At 51.1% G+C, this 14753-nt stretch overlaps 1 protein-coding gene across 2 annotated transcripts in view; it reads right to left on the bottom strand.

The window, feature by feature from the left end:
• Positions 1 to 1967: 1967 nt before the first annotated feature.
• Positions 1968 to 14753, bottom strand: part of LOC133344305 (proton-coupled zinc antiporter SLC30A2-like) — a 30100-nt gene continuing 17314 nt past the window's right edge. Inside the window, exons 5-9 of one of the 2 annotated variants that reach the window (XR_009755338.1) lie at positions 13650 to 13875; positions 11800 to 11905; positions 5853 to 5987; positions 4084 to 4433; positions 1968 to 1979 (exon numbers count right to left, since the gene is read on the bottom strand). Coding sequence is in view for 1 of the 2 variants with exons in the window: in XM_061554407.1 (XP_061410391.1) it covers positions 4285 to 4433; positions 5853 to 5987; positions 11800 to 11905; positions 13650 to 13875 (616 nt within the window). In the remaining variant the exon portion in view is untranslated. Of the gene's footprint in view, positions 1980 to 2076; positions 4434 to 5852; positions 5988 to 11799; positions 11906 to 13649; positions 13876 to 14753 lie in introns of those variants that run through there. The other variant, XM_061554407.1, reaches the window with a different exon arrangement.

The raw sequence follows: 14753 nt of genomic DNA, 5'->3' as shown, positions 1-14753 counted from the left end.
CAGTCGGGGAGCGAGAGCGAGCATCAGCCAGCCAGGGTTATGCTGGGGCATGATATTCTGGCTGACCTGTTGTCATGTGACCGGACGATACTGGAGGGGGGCCACCGGTGAACGGGGGCCGAGGGGTGGTCACGTGGTCCCGGAGAGCTCTCGGGAACATTCGAGAAGGGGCCCGAAGAGCCTGGAAGGTGGGCGGGGCTAAGGGCGGAGCCAGCCCCAGCCCGGGAGCATATAACGAGAGATCCGTGAGGAGCTCGGGGTTCTTCAAGTGTTGGTGTTCGAATATCCACGTCGGGGCGAAGAAGCCTCTAGCCACGCGGTCCGGGACCCAGCAGCTTGTGGTCCGGACCGGGATAGCGAATCGTGTCTAGTTCTGCCGTAGCGTGGCTAGATGGGCATTCGAGACCCGAGCGTAGGTTATGTTGTGTTCGTGTTGTTGTGTTAATAAATAGTGTTGCTCCTAAGTTAATGTCTGCGACTCAGTTGGACTCACGACAATAATACAATTTGGAGACGATGATTAGTAGACACTCTGCATTGTGTTCTGTCCTCCCGACAATCGGGCGACCCCACAACAGATGGGCCACCAGAGGTTTGTGAAATGGCAACGCTTTGTTTCAAAGTGTTATTCCGAGGAGCAATATGCGTCACTGCAATCATGACCAGACACGCCATTATTACCCTCCACGTCACACAATACCTCAGGCTCAGTCCCTCAGCGCAGAGTCCACCCCAAATCACTATTATGATGACACACACATTTCACATGACTTTACCGAAAATTAATGCAGTCACGAAAGCTTTAAGTCAAGATTTGCTTTGGCCTCTTTAAACCACACCCCACCTCCCGAAGGCGAGAAACCCCCTTGCAAGCCACGCCTAGCACCGACGTGGCAGATGATGATGCCGAATGCATCACCTAAGCCCCATCCATCACCTCTCGTCCAGGGGCACACGCGGGAACAGAAGTCAGACTTTTTTTTTCCCCCAACAGCGTTCGAGTGATTTTATCAGTCGAGCAAATGGGATCGATAATCGTTATAGAGTAATCAATTAATCAGATAACCCAGCTCAATCTGAGAAGAGTATGACAGCACGGTGCTTGTGACATGTTGCAACTCCATGATAGACATCACTCTGGGCGCGCGTGCGTGTGTGTGGGAGTGTGGGTAGCTTGGTAATTTCACGCATCATTAGTCGTCGAGTGCTCTCTGCACCAGCGATCACGGACGCTGTCTGCATGATAACGCGGTAGGCAGGCCACGGGGTACACATTCGCTCCGACACTGTCTTTCACTCAAAGCTGGAAATACACGAACGTCCACGTAACAACATTGGTGGACCTAAGCTAAACAATGTTTTTTCTTTTACCATGGAAGCCCCACTGAGCTATACAGCTCTTTTATAAGCGACCTGGCTACAATTGATAGCTCAAGGAAGTGGCTTTTCACGTGGAAATGAATAGCAAACCAAATTCTCTCAATACTCTAGCAAGCAAATACCCGCAAGGACTGATCCTGCCGTGGAATGTCCACTGGCGGCTCAGGTTTGCCGATGGACGATGAGCATTGCCCCATCGCGTGTGTGAGCAGGGACACTCTGAATTGTGACGTCTCAGAAATTCCAAAAGGAGCTCCACAGTCGCGCAAGATACTCGGGAATAAGGAAGGGAAGCATTGCAGAGGTCTCGAATCAACTTGACAGGAAGGCATTTCAAAAGTGATGACTAAGAGAACGTCGTGCTGCGATGTTGTGACGGAGACTGACATTGGGGTGTTACCCACGACGATGGGCCATACTGCACTGTTCGTAAGATTGGAAGTTGTTTGACTTCACGCATTCTCGTACCGTGCATTCTATTCATAACACTCAGGACCGTTTCAGATCATAGTCGCTGGTGTTGGTTGGTGTTGAACGGAAACCAGGGTCGGTTCGCTGGGTTCTTAGCGCAGTGCGCCAACCACTGCCACACTGCTCCCCTGGGGAACAGGCAGACGCACAATAACGCACACTTCATTTTCAGACGAATGGATTCAAGGAAGCAATGCTAGAACAAAACATATTTACTCGAGACAACGGTGATCCAGGATCACTCGACAACTTCATGCATGGGAACGGGAGGTGCCGGTGAGATTTTAGAGATTGCATAGAGTGAGACGATACAGCAGGGGCGTTCGGGCACCGTTAACAACCGCTGGGGTCAAACTCGCATGAATGAGGTAGGAATGGATTCATAACGGTTCCACAATTCACACCGATCTACGACCAGATCACCGGTTGGCTACGGACGGTGCGAAATAAGTTCAACGTACATCTCCGATGCTAAGCAGGGTCGAGCGTGGATAGTGCTCGGCGGATAGGCGCCACCATGCAAAACAGGTATTATAGGCTGCGGGGTTGCATTGTGGACAGCAGAACCCAGTGCAGCGACATATATTGTTGTACGGTAGTTTTATGCTGCACACCATTAACCCGCATAGACCAGCGTGTTGGTGTATGGTCAGATAACCGCCACGACCCGCACGGCGTAGGGAGGCCCTCATCCAGCGGTGGATTGGCGAAAGGGCCGCTTGTTTGTATTAGCAGCCCTCCGCTAGCAGTGAAAATTCCACATTTTTAAGATGAAGAGTCTCTCCATAGGTAAACCACTCCTGACTTCTCACAGTGTGTTACTTATTTTATTCATCCGAGGAGGGTGGGGGAGGGGGGTGATGGAATGGGTCGACCCCCCGGCTGGGGTTTGAACTCGCAAGCTGATTGTGAGCACAGATCCTCCTGCGCGGATGACTTCTCACAGAGTCGTTACCATAGAGACAATGGGAGCACTGCGAACAAATACGTATGGCTTGAAGCTAGCTCCTAAGATAGCTGTGGAATTTTCACATTCTTATAGCAGGGTCCAGTATCTAAGATACTTAAACAAAACATCAAGTACTACTTATCACGCAATGGTGAAGCATCACCATGAGGTACCCCTTTTATCAGCCCCACGGGGATATCATGATGATGCTGATGGCGACTATGATAACAATTACGATGATAATTATCATGATGGTGAAGATTATGAAAATGGTAATGATGGGATGAGTCAACCTTGGTCGGAATATGGGCTAATCTTCTGGGCAGAGGTGGCCATTATATAGCAGAATAGCAGGTAGATTGCTGACTTCATATTTATAGAAAGAACCAAAGAATACGAAGAATATTCATCTTTAGAGATTTATCGCATCATCTTCTTGTATGCATAGGTTGTCAACACATACACACTCTGTTATGCTCTCGTATGAAAAAAGCAAATACATCTCTAATTAAGCATCGGCCAAACAGCTCAATGGCAAATCCTTCATAAAGCATTGAGAGACGCATCACTCTCCGATTTGTTTTTGTTGCGGGGAATGTCGTCGAACATTTTTGCTCTGCGTGCTGGGATATTTTTCAGAATGTGGTCTCCGCACAACACGTGGTACATCCCGGGGACACGTCGGGCAGCTATTGCGGCAGCACAGCCACAAAAACCTACAAATCGGTTATCTCGACACCTCTCTCGGTGACATAACGGATCGATGTTGTTTGAATATTTGTCAAAGACATTGCACCGTTGGCTGTAGCGACACGCAGGCAGACAGGGCATGCACACGCACATTTATTGCAGTCCAACGTGCAGGGAACGTGTGCCGGGGAAGGACACACACGGGGACACACCGTAGTTTGATAACACTTAACGCAAAAAAAGGTTAAAAGTACAAAAGCCCCAGGTACTCCACGTTTCATTTTCATGCGTGGTCCTGAGCCAATTTTTTGGGGTTTCACATTTACATTGTGAGAGCCATTCTCTCCACAGGATATCCAGCGGTCAGCCACTCACACGGACCTCAAGGTTGTTCATAGCAGCGTTATCTCAGTTGGCACAGCAACACAACTGAAAAAATAAGGGTGTTAACAGCAGCTGAGTGTTGTGGCAGGTTGGCCACCATGGATGGGTCGTGTGACTACGGCGTTCGGGTTGGGATGAAATGGAGAACGATTTGGTGGGTGGCCTGTCAATCGTTGCCTTGCTATTGCCACGGTGGTAGTGGTTGGTACCATTGCAGCGTTAGCGCGGTGGCAGAGCCGGCGCGGCAGCGCGGTGTGCCCGTCGCGTTACAGAAGCTCTGGCCGTGTCAGTGGCGTTGCTTGTGCCCGTGGCAGCGCTCGTGCTGCGGCGGTCGGTGTTCGTCCCGGTGTCGTCGGACCAGCGTTGGTGGTGGTGGTGTGGGTTGCCGTGGTGGCTTATCAGCGCTTTGCCTATGAGCGCGGCTCCTTGCAGTCGGGGCAGGTTGCCATGGCCGCGTTGTAGGGCTCCAGCTGCAGGGTCACCTCGTGGAAGCCGTGCAGCTGGCGCAGGCGGCGCGTCGCCTCCTGCAGCAGCGGCTGCATGGCCGGCTCCCCCGGGCCTGCACACACCGGTACAGCCTTTGACAGACCGCTGCAGCAAGTGCGGGTAGCGCGTATGAAGGGCCAACATGGCACGCACACGAGGGGGGTGGGTGGCCAAAAACCACGCCCGGCCGCCTTTGTCTCCCCAGCGCTGATGTTTACACACAACACCGGGTACTGATTTAAGGTTCAGTCGACCTAGGGGAAACTCACCAGGACTAGTTTAACTATCCGCCACTGTAATTGGTCGTGAACGGGAATTGAACTCTGGTCGCTGGGCTCGTAGCGTGACGTGCTAACCGCTACACGAGAGCTCCCCACACACACAAATTACATGCACACGTAACAACAACACGGCGCTTGTGCCAGGCTAGGTACACTTTGAGGCCACGTGAAGTGTCGAAGGCTCGCTTAAAGGTCACGGGATGTGTCCAGGTGCCATGGATTGATCGACTGAGATGACTGGAATAACACTACCTGTGCTCCCTACTGTGCACACATAGCCACACAACAAAAATAAGACCCCCGTATAGCCTGAACAGACTGTTGGGGCAGTTGTTTTTATCGAGCACCTATGAAGGCCGCACAGTACACGAGGGGGTGGATGGCCAGCACCACGCCCGACCGCCTTTATCTCCTCTTTGTCAATGTTTACACACCGCACCAGGTACTCATTTGAGGCTAAGTCGACCTACACACATATACATACAAGTATGTACATATCCACACATATATCCACAAAATCTACACACAGACACATACATACCTACATACAACACACGATCACATTACAGTTATGGCGAGTGGCTAGTTGGCAAGTGCGTTGGGATTAGAGACGGGGTTTGGCGAGTGCGATTATGGTTCAGGCGAGCGATTGTGTCTGGTTGGCTGATGGGTTATGGTCAGGGGTAGGGCCAATATCTCGTGAGTGTGGTCAATGCCAATGCTCGTGTCTGGTTGGCGAGCTTAGTTTGGTTAGAAATAGCGCTAGGATTGTGCTGTAATGACCGAAATTTTACCCCAAGCCAATAGGCAGCCTAGCGGCTATTTGGAAATTAAAGGTCTCCGATCGCTAGAAAGAGGCCTCCTCGGTGATTGTTCGGGGGGCAGACTTTTAGAGGTCACTCGGAAAACAGAGAAGATCCGTTTGAGGGGAAGGACAGGGATTGGCTAAGGGAAAAAGGTGACAAGAAGCTTCCAGAAAGGGGGCTCGAGGAGTATAAAATGGGACAGCACGAGGAGTGGGGACGTTCGGAGGAAGTGACAAGCTGAAGGCAAGAACGAAGCCTAGGGTCTCCTATTGTGACAAGTGACCCAATAAAGTGTCTCGAATAACATCGTCGTCAGAGTCGTTACAGCGCTACAGCCTCTCTGATTGTCTCGTGTGTGTCCCTGCCCCCCGCCTCCCCCGAACTCCACGTGCCCCCCGTGCCAACCGGTGACGAGGTGAGCCGAGGCGGCGCGGCGACCCGAGGTGAGCGACCACAGGTGGAGGTCGTGCACGGCCTGCACGCCCGGGATGGACAGGAGCGACCCCTGCACGTCGTCGAATCGCTCACCCAGAGGGACACCTGTACACACACACACCACACACAACAACAACCGCCATTCACCACTAAGTGGCGGTGACGTCACCACGGCGCTAGTGCCAGGCTCTGTGGACGTCAAGGCCACCTGAAGTGTCGAACGCCCGCTGGCAGGAGGTCACGGGGCAGACCCAGGTGCAATGGGTCGACTGACTGAGATGACCGGCCGATGCACCACCTGTGCCTCCTCCTGTGCCAACTTGCTGTGTTTTATCCGCCGGCGCTCCGCTCATTGTTGTGAGCATCGCTCGTTTGCCCTCTGTTGTTGCTGGAGGGCGACTGCCTCCAATTGCCCAGTAGCGTACTTCACGAGCCTCCTCCATATAGATGGCTGGTACCAGTCATCAGCAAGTCCACTCAGCTCCACATCCTCTTGTACCACATCACTCCATCTCTTCTCTAGCCTGTGCCGCGCCAATTTAGCTCCCTCTATCCGGCCGAACAAAAGTTGTTTAGGCATGCGGTGGCTGGGCATGCGGGCTACATGACCCAGCAAATGCAGCCTTGCTTGCCAGAGGAGCTCACCGATGGCACTTTGTCCAGATCTTTTAAGGATATGTGAGCTCCGCACACAATCCAGCATGGTTAAACCCAGGATGGATTGTAGGCAGGCCAGCCTCAGTGTTTTCAACCGGCGAAGATGTTCCATTACGGGGGCCCACGTTTCCCAAGCTTAGAGGCGGGAGGACATTACCGTGGTCTAGAATACCTGGAGATTCGTGTGGAGCAACAGACCAGGTAGCTTCCACACAGCGTTACGCAACCCATGAAAAGATATTGCCGCTTGACTGAGTTGGAGTGAGACCTCTGCTGTCAAACCTGAGCCGGTCATGAGCACACTGCCCAGGTATGGGAAACTCTCCACTCTCTCCACAACTGCCCCATCACCAATTGGGAGTTGTGGGGGTGGAGTGTCTGATGGTACAAAATACCCAGGCAGGTGCTTAGTTTTGGTGGGGCTAATGGTACGGCCCCACCTCTTAGTGGCATGCTCCAGGTCCAGCAGCAGTGCCTCCAACTCCTCTGATTGAGCAGCAATCACCAGATCATTGGCATACAAAACACTGCACCCGGGCATCCATCAGCCTCCCAGAAATCCCTCCAATACAGCCATCGAAGTCTTCACAAACTACGTTGTCGAAATAGATGTTAAATAGTGCGGGAGCCAGAGGACATCCCTGCCGCACCCCAAAGTGAACAGGGAATGGCTCCGACTCCTGACCACACACACCAAAGACATCCCCCATATAGCCTGAACAGACTGTTGTGGCAAGTGCTGCTACTGAGCACCTATGAAGGCTGGAACGGTACACGAGGGGGTGGGTGGCCAGCACCACGCCCGACCGCCTTTGTCTCCCAACCAGGTACTAATTTGAGGCTGATTCGACCTAGTGGAGGCCCATGACCGGTTCAAATAAACGTCACTGGTGTTGGCACTTGGCCGTGAGCGTGAATTGAACTTGGGTCTCCAGGTTCGTAGCCCAGCACGCTAACCGCTACACTACCACACACCACAAAGACATACACACACACCACACATACATATACACACACCACACACACCGCACATACATACACACACCACACACAAAGATACATACACACACAACACACATACACACACACACACACCACACACCATAAACAACACACACACACCACATATAACACACACGCCACACCACACACACCACGCACGCCACACCACACACACCACGCACGCGCACAACAAACACCACACACATACACACATCGCACACACCACGAACCCCACGTACACCACGTACAAACACCCCCCCCCCACACACACACCACACAGTCATGAGGGGAACAATAATAGCGACCATTCACCACCTGGCTTGAGCCAGATGACGTACACTTTGAGGCAATTACGTGAAGTGTGGAAGGCAGACCCAGGTGCTACAGGTTGACTGATATGACAGATGCACCACCTGTGCTCACTACTTGTGAACACGTACCCACGCACACTCGCCCACGCGCACACAAACACACGAAACAAAGATCCCCTGTATAGCCTTAACAGACTGTTGAGGCAAGTGCTGTTAGTGAGCACCTATGAAGGTCGACACGGCACACGAGGGGGTAGGTGGCCAACACTACACCCGGCCCCTCTTTGTCTCCCCAGTAGCGATATTCACACACCACACCAGGTACTCATTTGAGGCTGAGTCGACCTAGGAGAGGCCCAGGACCGGTTCAAATAATCGTCATCGGTGTTGACCGTGAGCAGGAATCGGAACTCAACGCCATAGCGCAGCGCGCCAACCGCTTACGCTACCGCGCACACAGGACCAAGACAAGTAGCTCCACGACGCTTGCAAAATATGATCACGAAGGCATGAATTGCCCCAGTTCAGGAGCCTTTCCCCATTGAAGCCCGTGAGCTTCTGCCAACAAACACTCGGGAGTTGCGCGGCTCGGTCCCCGACTCTGGCAGCGTCTCTGTTGGCTGCGTGGGTCGAACTCCGCACCCTCGCGCCTCCCACAAACCCGCGTCTGGGTGCTCGCGAGGCATGATGATTGCTTGTGCTGGGGGCAACCGAGTGGCCCAGGGGGTTAGAGGGGGCACTGAGAGGGCACAGCCGAGATCGAATCTGGGCGGCCACCCGCCGTTTAACCAGGTCACGTGTAGCAAAGCGATGGCCTCGGCTCGCTCAGCAATGACCGCAAAGATTCCCTGCATAGCCTTATCAGACTGTAGGGGCAAGTGCACCACGCCCGGCCGCCTTTCTCTTCCTGGTGGCGATGTTTTCACACCATCGCACCAGCTACTCATTTGCGGGTGAACACACACAAACCCATCACAATGAATGTGGGGTTTCACTTTGATTACGTTCCAGATCTGAGTACTGAAATGTGATTGACGTGCAATGACCATTTTCAAAAGTGTTTCCAGGATGTCATTTTCTGCGGCTTCCCTCTTGCACAGGGCGATGCTCTACGGTTCTGAACATACATTCCTGTATTTCTTGACGTGGTGCCGATAGCCACGAGCTCGATTTCTCACTTGATATCTTCCAAGCAGCTGGTAGACTACACTCGGCAAGCGGCTCATAGCCACAGCCATTGCGCGGTTGGCTACGTATGGTGCGAAAGAAGTTCAACATACGTACATAGATGTGGTATGCCAGTTATGAAATGTTTTCTAGGTCACTAATGCAGAGAGACCCGGCGAGAATTATGGCCATCGATCGAATTGAATCTTAATTTGTAAAAAATAAAAAGGGATAATATCACTTTACGCATTTTCTCTCCGGTTATATTTCCATTGTGCCCCCAGAATAATGCCACGACGCAGACTTCCATTCGCAACTCTGTCAGCAAAGCATTGAACCCAGGAGACCGATGCCACCGAACTACTTCTGAAATATCTTTGATTGGTCTCTTTGTCCAACATTTAGCTTTGATATGCCCTGCTAAGAATGTTATTCACTTTTGATATTCTTTGGTCCTTTCGGTAAAGTCACGTAGATAGAAAAATAATAATAAAGTGAATAAAAAATAATAAATAAAATGAAAGCAACGACGTTTAAATCGCAACACATTTACTTGTCAGTGAAACCAAACATTGTATTTGCACTTCATTCGTTGTATGCTCAATCAAGCAATTAGCCAAATTGAATGTAGTTTTGTTTGTGTACAGATTGTAAATGTTGTGGATTTGCTCTCCAACACACCAGTGTGCTGTACTCGTAACGAAGTGACATGTTCTGTTCACGTGACTAACCTTACTATTTGGCTGTGTTGGGTGGTGGCGGGTTTAGCGATGCATTTATATTTACACGATCTAATAAAAAAAAACTATATTATGTTTGTGTACAGTTATTGGTGACCGGGCTAAGACCACCGACTCGCCACACTCGAGGACCCAGTTTAATCACACTTGGCTGAAACCCGGATTTCGTTGGCAGGTTTTGTGCTCCGACGCGGTTCTACGCCCTCTGAGCCACCCGTGGCACCTCGCTCATGAAGAACCCTACGGGGGAGACGCTTGATTTGCAGAGCAAGTCATTGTGGATTTTGGATATGTCCGTCAGCGGAAAATGTTAGGGCTCGGCAGGACACGGGTGAGTGTCGATGGCCCCCAGACGTTACCCGCCCCAGTGTGACAAACGGGCGCCGGGTCTCGCAGTGACTCTTGTCACACCCAGGACGTTGTTTAAGTCAGCGCCCTGCTACTGCGGCAGCTTTAAACGAAAAGTGAGCACACAGCAGCCGTTTATATATCACCGGGGCAGCTGCTGCTGCCTCTGCTGCACGGAAAGATAAATTATTTTATTGCCTTCCCGAAACTCGATTGCTCCATCATTCTCCTCTCTCCAAACCTGCAATCCTGCACTCTGCAAGACGGTGTTTGCGGATCAAGTTGTGATGGAGCAATTGTGCGTGCGGTGCAGGCAGCGTGATGTCCCTGATTACTAATTGCTTTCCTCAAACACAATATGCTCAAAGTGAATTTGTCGCACATCCCAGGTAGGACACTCATTAAGGGGAACCTTGAGATTTGGTGTGGGTTTCCTGAATAAACATAGGATTCCTATTAATGCCATCTGTTTCCCCACGAGATTCAATTTGTATTATTTCTCTCCCAGCTCTTTTTCTCATCTCCTGTTCCTCGACCCTCAGCCACTGCTCTGTTCCCCTTCCCCCTGCCGCCGCTCCGCACATCGGGCCGACTGGAGTGTGAAATGAAACGGCGCTGCCATAAAGACACGCTGGCGCGCTCCGTGCGGAGCGGCTCGTGAATTACGACGACGATCACGGCGACGACGAGGAGGAGGAGAATTTGCAAATGGAAAGGGTTCTCGTGAAACTTCTTATTCTGTCCCTGCCCTGAGATGTCCATCGCTACGGGAAACACGCACGCCCGTGTGCCCGCCCGTCCGCTCGCTCTCTCTCTGTAAATCGCGATCGTGGACAGCGAAGCCAAAGCGCCGACCACATAATTCGTTCACGGGCAGCACCGCTGCTGCAGCCATGACATGGCTTGCCGTCTTCGGCATTAGCCCAGAGCCGTTTTTGATCATCCCCCCTCCACGCCACTGCCACTGCTGCCATACGAAGGAAGAAAAAGAAGACTGCAAATGAGTAGTTATAGTAATCACGGGTACACCTGGCATTCATGCGATCATTTCAGTGCAAGGCTATCACGAAGACTATGCGTGTCACACACGGGTGATGTTTGCTGTGCAGGTTTTTCTCAAAAAGATAAATAGGTGATTGGCCGGTGATTTATAAAAAAAAATCTCATTTGAACCATGATGATACCAACACACATGTCCGCTGTGAGGCAGATGGCAGTATTAACCAGTGCGGCCAATAGGCTCAAACCCCTGCAACAAGCTGCAGATACATTACCGCTTGGCCATGCCACGTCGGTCAAATCATATACTTGAATTTGCCACCAAATATATCCCAACTAGGTGGCTAGTTCTAATCCCATTCGAGAGCTGACTCGACCCTTCATCTTGTTGCCACCATAGGAATGTGGAATTTCCACCACTGGCTCAGCCACTGCACCACACTTGTGTGAGCTGGGAGATACATTGGGCCTCGCGTAGTAATGGGCACAAAAGGCGATGCTCACAAAATGCGCAAATCTGTTTAACGTTTGGTACGCGCTCAGAATTACAAGAAAATGTTCGCACACGTAAAACATATTCACCCTAGCCCAGCCCCTTGCGGTATTGTGCTGTGCTTCTACGCTCCTACACCAACGCTTCCCGCCTTCGCCAACGTGTCCCGACCGGCGCGGTGAAGCATGTTCCACACTCACCCTCCATCAGCACCTGAAGCACGTCGCGCAAGATTGTGACGGTGGTCACGAGGACGAAGAGGGAGAAGATGAACGTGCAGATGGGGTCAACGAGCTTGTACTCTGGCTGGGGGGGGGGGCGGTGGGGGGGGCACAGTGGGCACAAAGGACCCGAGGGGAGTCGCGTCAGCATCAGTGGTGAAATTCATCATCGTCACGGCAAATTTACATCGTGAGCATCGTTGCCAGCCACAAACACTAATTTCACCACCATCACCCTATTCACATCATCACACCCTATTCACATCATCATAACACCCTATTCACATCATCATCATCACACCCGATTCGCATAATCTTCATCACACATAAATAACATCTTCACCACACTCAATACAAATCATCATCACACCGTTTTCACATAATCATCATACCAAATTCACACCATCATCATCACACCCTATTCATATCTACATGATTATTATAAAGGACTTCATCATCATAATAATAGCAGTTTATTCACATTAGCAAAAGTATCATCATCATAATTACTAAATTCACCATCAGTTTAGCACGTAGGTTTTCACGACCAATATTTCCATAATAGAGGTTTTTGGGTTAGATCGCGTAATCGAACACAAAACCCTCTATTATCATCGTCATTGTCGTCGTCACTTATGTACATCAAAAACACCTTCCCCTCTTTTTCATCAAGAGCTTGTTACGTGTTCTTTAACCACAGACCGATGTTAATCTGTGGCGTGATTAGAAAAATACGTTGAATCGGAGAGCGCCTCCGAGTAACGAGCGGGGCAAATGGAGCGTGGGAACGACACCGCGATGGCCATCTAAAAGCACCGCGCGATTATTGGCATTAAACTCGTAATGGTTCTCTCTCGAGCGTTTTCACTTTCAAAAGATAATTGTTTTAAATGAAAGAAACCTCATTTAAAAAGTCCAGAAAATATTCATTACAAAAGTAATTTAATTGCAGGGGATTAGTTATGAAGTTGTCTGCTGGTCAACGGGGTTCATAATGGATCTTTTAGAAAACTGAGCCAGCACCGCTGAGAGCCTGGGCTCGACACCGCGCACCGGTGATTAAACGAAGTTCAGAAGCGTCGTGAGTTCATGGTTTTGGCTCAGTCACCCAATGAATGCACACATATCCCATCATATCAATTAGGTTTCAATTCGGCATGAACCAGCAACAAGGATTGGATCAATGACATCCGATATACAGGTTTCCCTCGCTTTATGCCGGTTCGGTTTGTGCGCTTTTGCGCATATGCGGCTAACCTATTTCTACAGTGACAGAAGTGACCGTGGTGTTTGAATATGAGCGTGTGATGACCCACCATGGGAACGGTGGCGCAGTGGTTAGCGCCCTGCCCTACGAAACCGGCGACCTGAGTTCGATTGCCGCTCACGGCCAAACCACTAACGATTATCGGAAGCGGTCCTGGTGCGGTGTGTAAACATCACGACTCGGGAGACAGAGGCAGATGGGTGTGGTGTTGGCCACCTACCCCCTCGTGTGCCGGCCGACCTTCATTGGTGCTGCTCGCTAACAGCTCTTGCCCCAAAAGTTTGTTAAGGCTATACGAGGGATCTTTGTTTTGGTGGCTCACGAGCAACATTTGAAAGCACACAGGAAACGTTTCCCAACCCGTGCTGTGAACAGCGAACACAGGTGGCAAGATAGACCCGTGTAGGATGCCCCCTGCTATCGGCCCGGTGGCTCAGCAGCAGAAGGTGAGGCTCACGGTCGCGTGCTCAAATTCGGACTGGGTGTTGACTCGGCCCCGTCATTCCTCCGGCGTTGGAAACGGAGGCTGGGAGCATCCATCGCCACCTTCTGCCGCACTTACCTTAAAGAAGATAATGCAGGCAGCGACGAGGACGCCTATGCTTTGCAGGAGGTCTCCGAGGGCGTGGATGAAGGCGGCGCGGATGCTCGGGTTGGAGTGGCTCTGCAGGTGCGAGTGGCCGTGCAGGTGAGAGTGTCCGTGCAGATGAAGAGGCACCACTGGGGGTGCCTCCGAGCCCCCGCTAGGTCCGGAGGAGTGATGGCCTCGCGCGAGGAGAACGGCCATGCTGCAGAGAGAGAGATAAGTTCTGATTGGACAATGTCATGTCGTCAACATGAACACCGTTGACGAATATGATCTTATTTTGTCAGGCGGAGCGAAATGTCTCCACTCTTTCTGGCCTCTTGCCACGGCAATGGCTTCGTGTAGGCCCATGAGGCTGTGCGAGCTCCTCCCCCTCCCTGGTTGTCGATGCATAGGGCCATTGCTGGTCATCTATTGCTCTCCATCCCAGTTGCCCGCACAAACCAACGACGCCTGTGCTTTTATCTCTTCTGCATGAATGCGATGGCCACTGACGTTGTCTATGTGGGCGCTAGCATCTCTAACGTCCTTCCCCCGCACGTCAGATTAACGATGTGAAGGAAGTTCTACATACATACATCAAATTCATCAACTCTGTCTTGACCATCAAAATCACTATATCTTCATAGTCTCATCATCACTATCTCTGAAATAATCTTCGTACATGTGTCATTACAAGGATGGTCATCATCGCAATAATGTTGATACTGATCTATGTCATTAAAATAATCTTCATGAAGCGCCGCCACCACCACCACCACCACCATCATCACCAGTACCGTTCACCTCGTGATCATCGTTATTGACATCACTACCAAAATCATCCTCATCTCTTGTCACTATGTGTTGTATAATTTTGGAGGTCACGCCTAACATCACAATCTTTGTCGAGGTGAAGTACCGGTGAAGACGCTTGACGCCGAGGTTGAGGCACACGTATATTTATTTCACAATACGACAGTGGGCATATACACACTCGAGGGGGTATCGGCCCCCTCACCCGTATAACTCGGGATACACCCCTAGCTAACTCTGTCCTAGCCCCGAATCCTCCACTAATGGGCTAGGGGAGGCTAACTG

This window comes from Lethenteron reissneri, chromosome 19, assembly GCF_015708825.2.
Source record: "Lethenteron reissneri isolate LAM-NWPU_2019-01 chromosome 19, ASM1570882v1, whole genome shotgun sequence".
Taxonomy (NCBI): Eukaryota; Metazoa; Chordata; class Hyperoartia; order Petromyzontiformes; family Petromyzontidae; genus Lethenteron; species Lethenteron reissneri.
The sequence above is the reverse complement of the archived record's forward strand: the minus strand, read 5'-3'. Positions and strand labels throughout refer to the sequence as shown.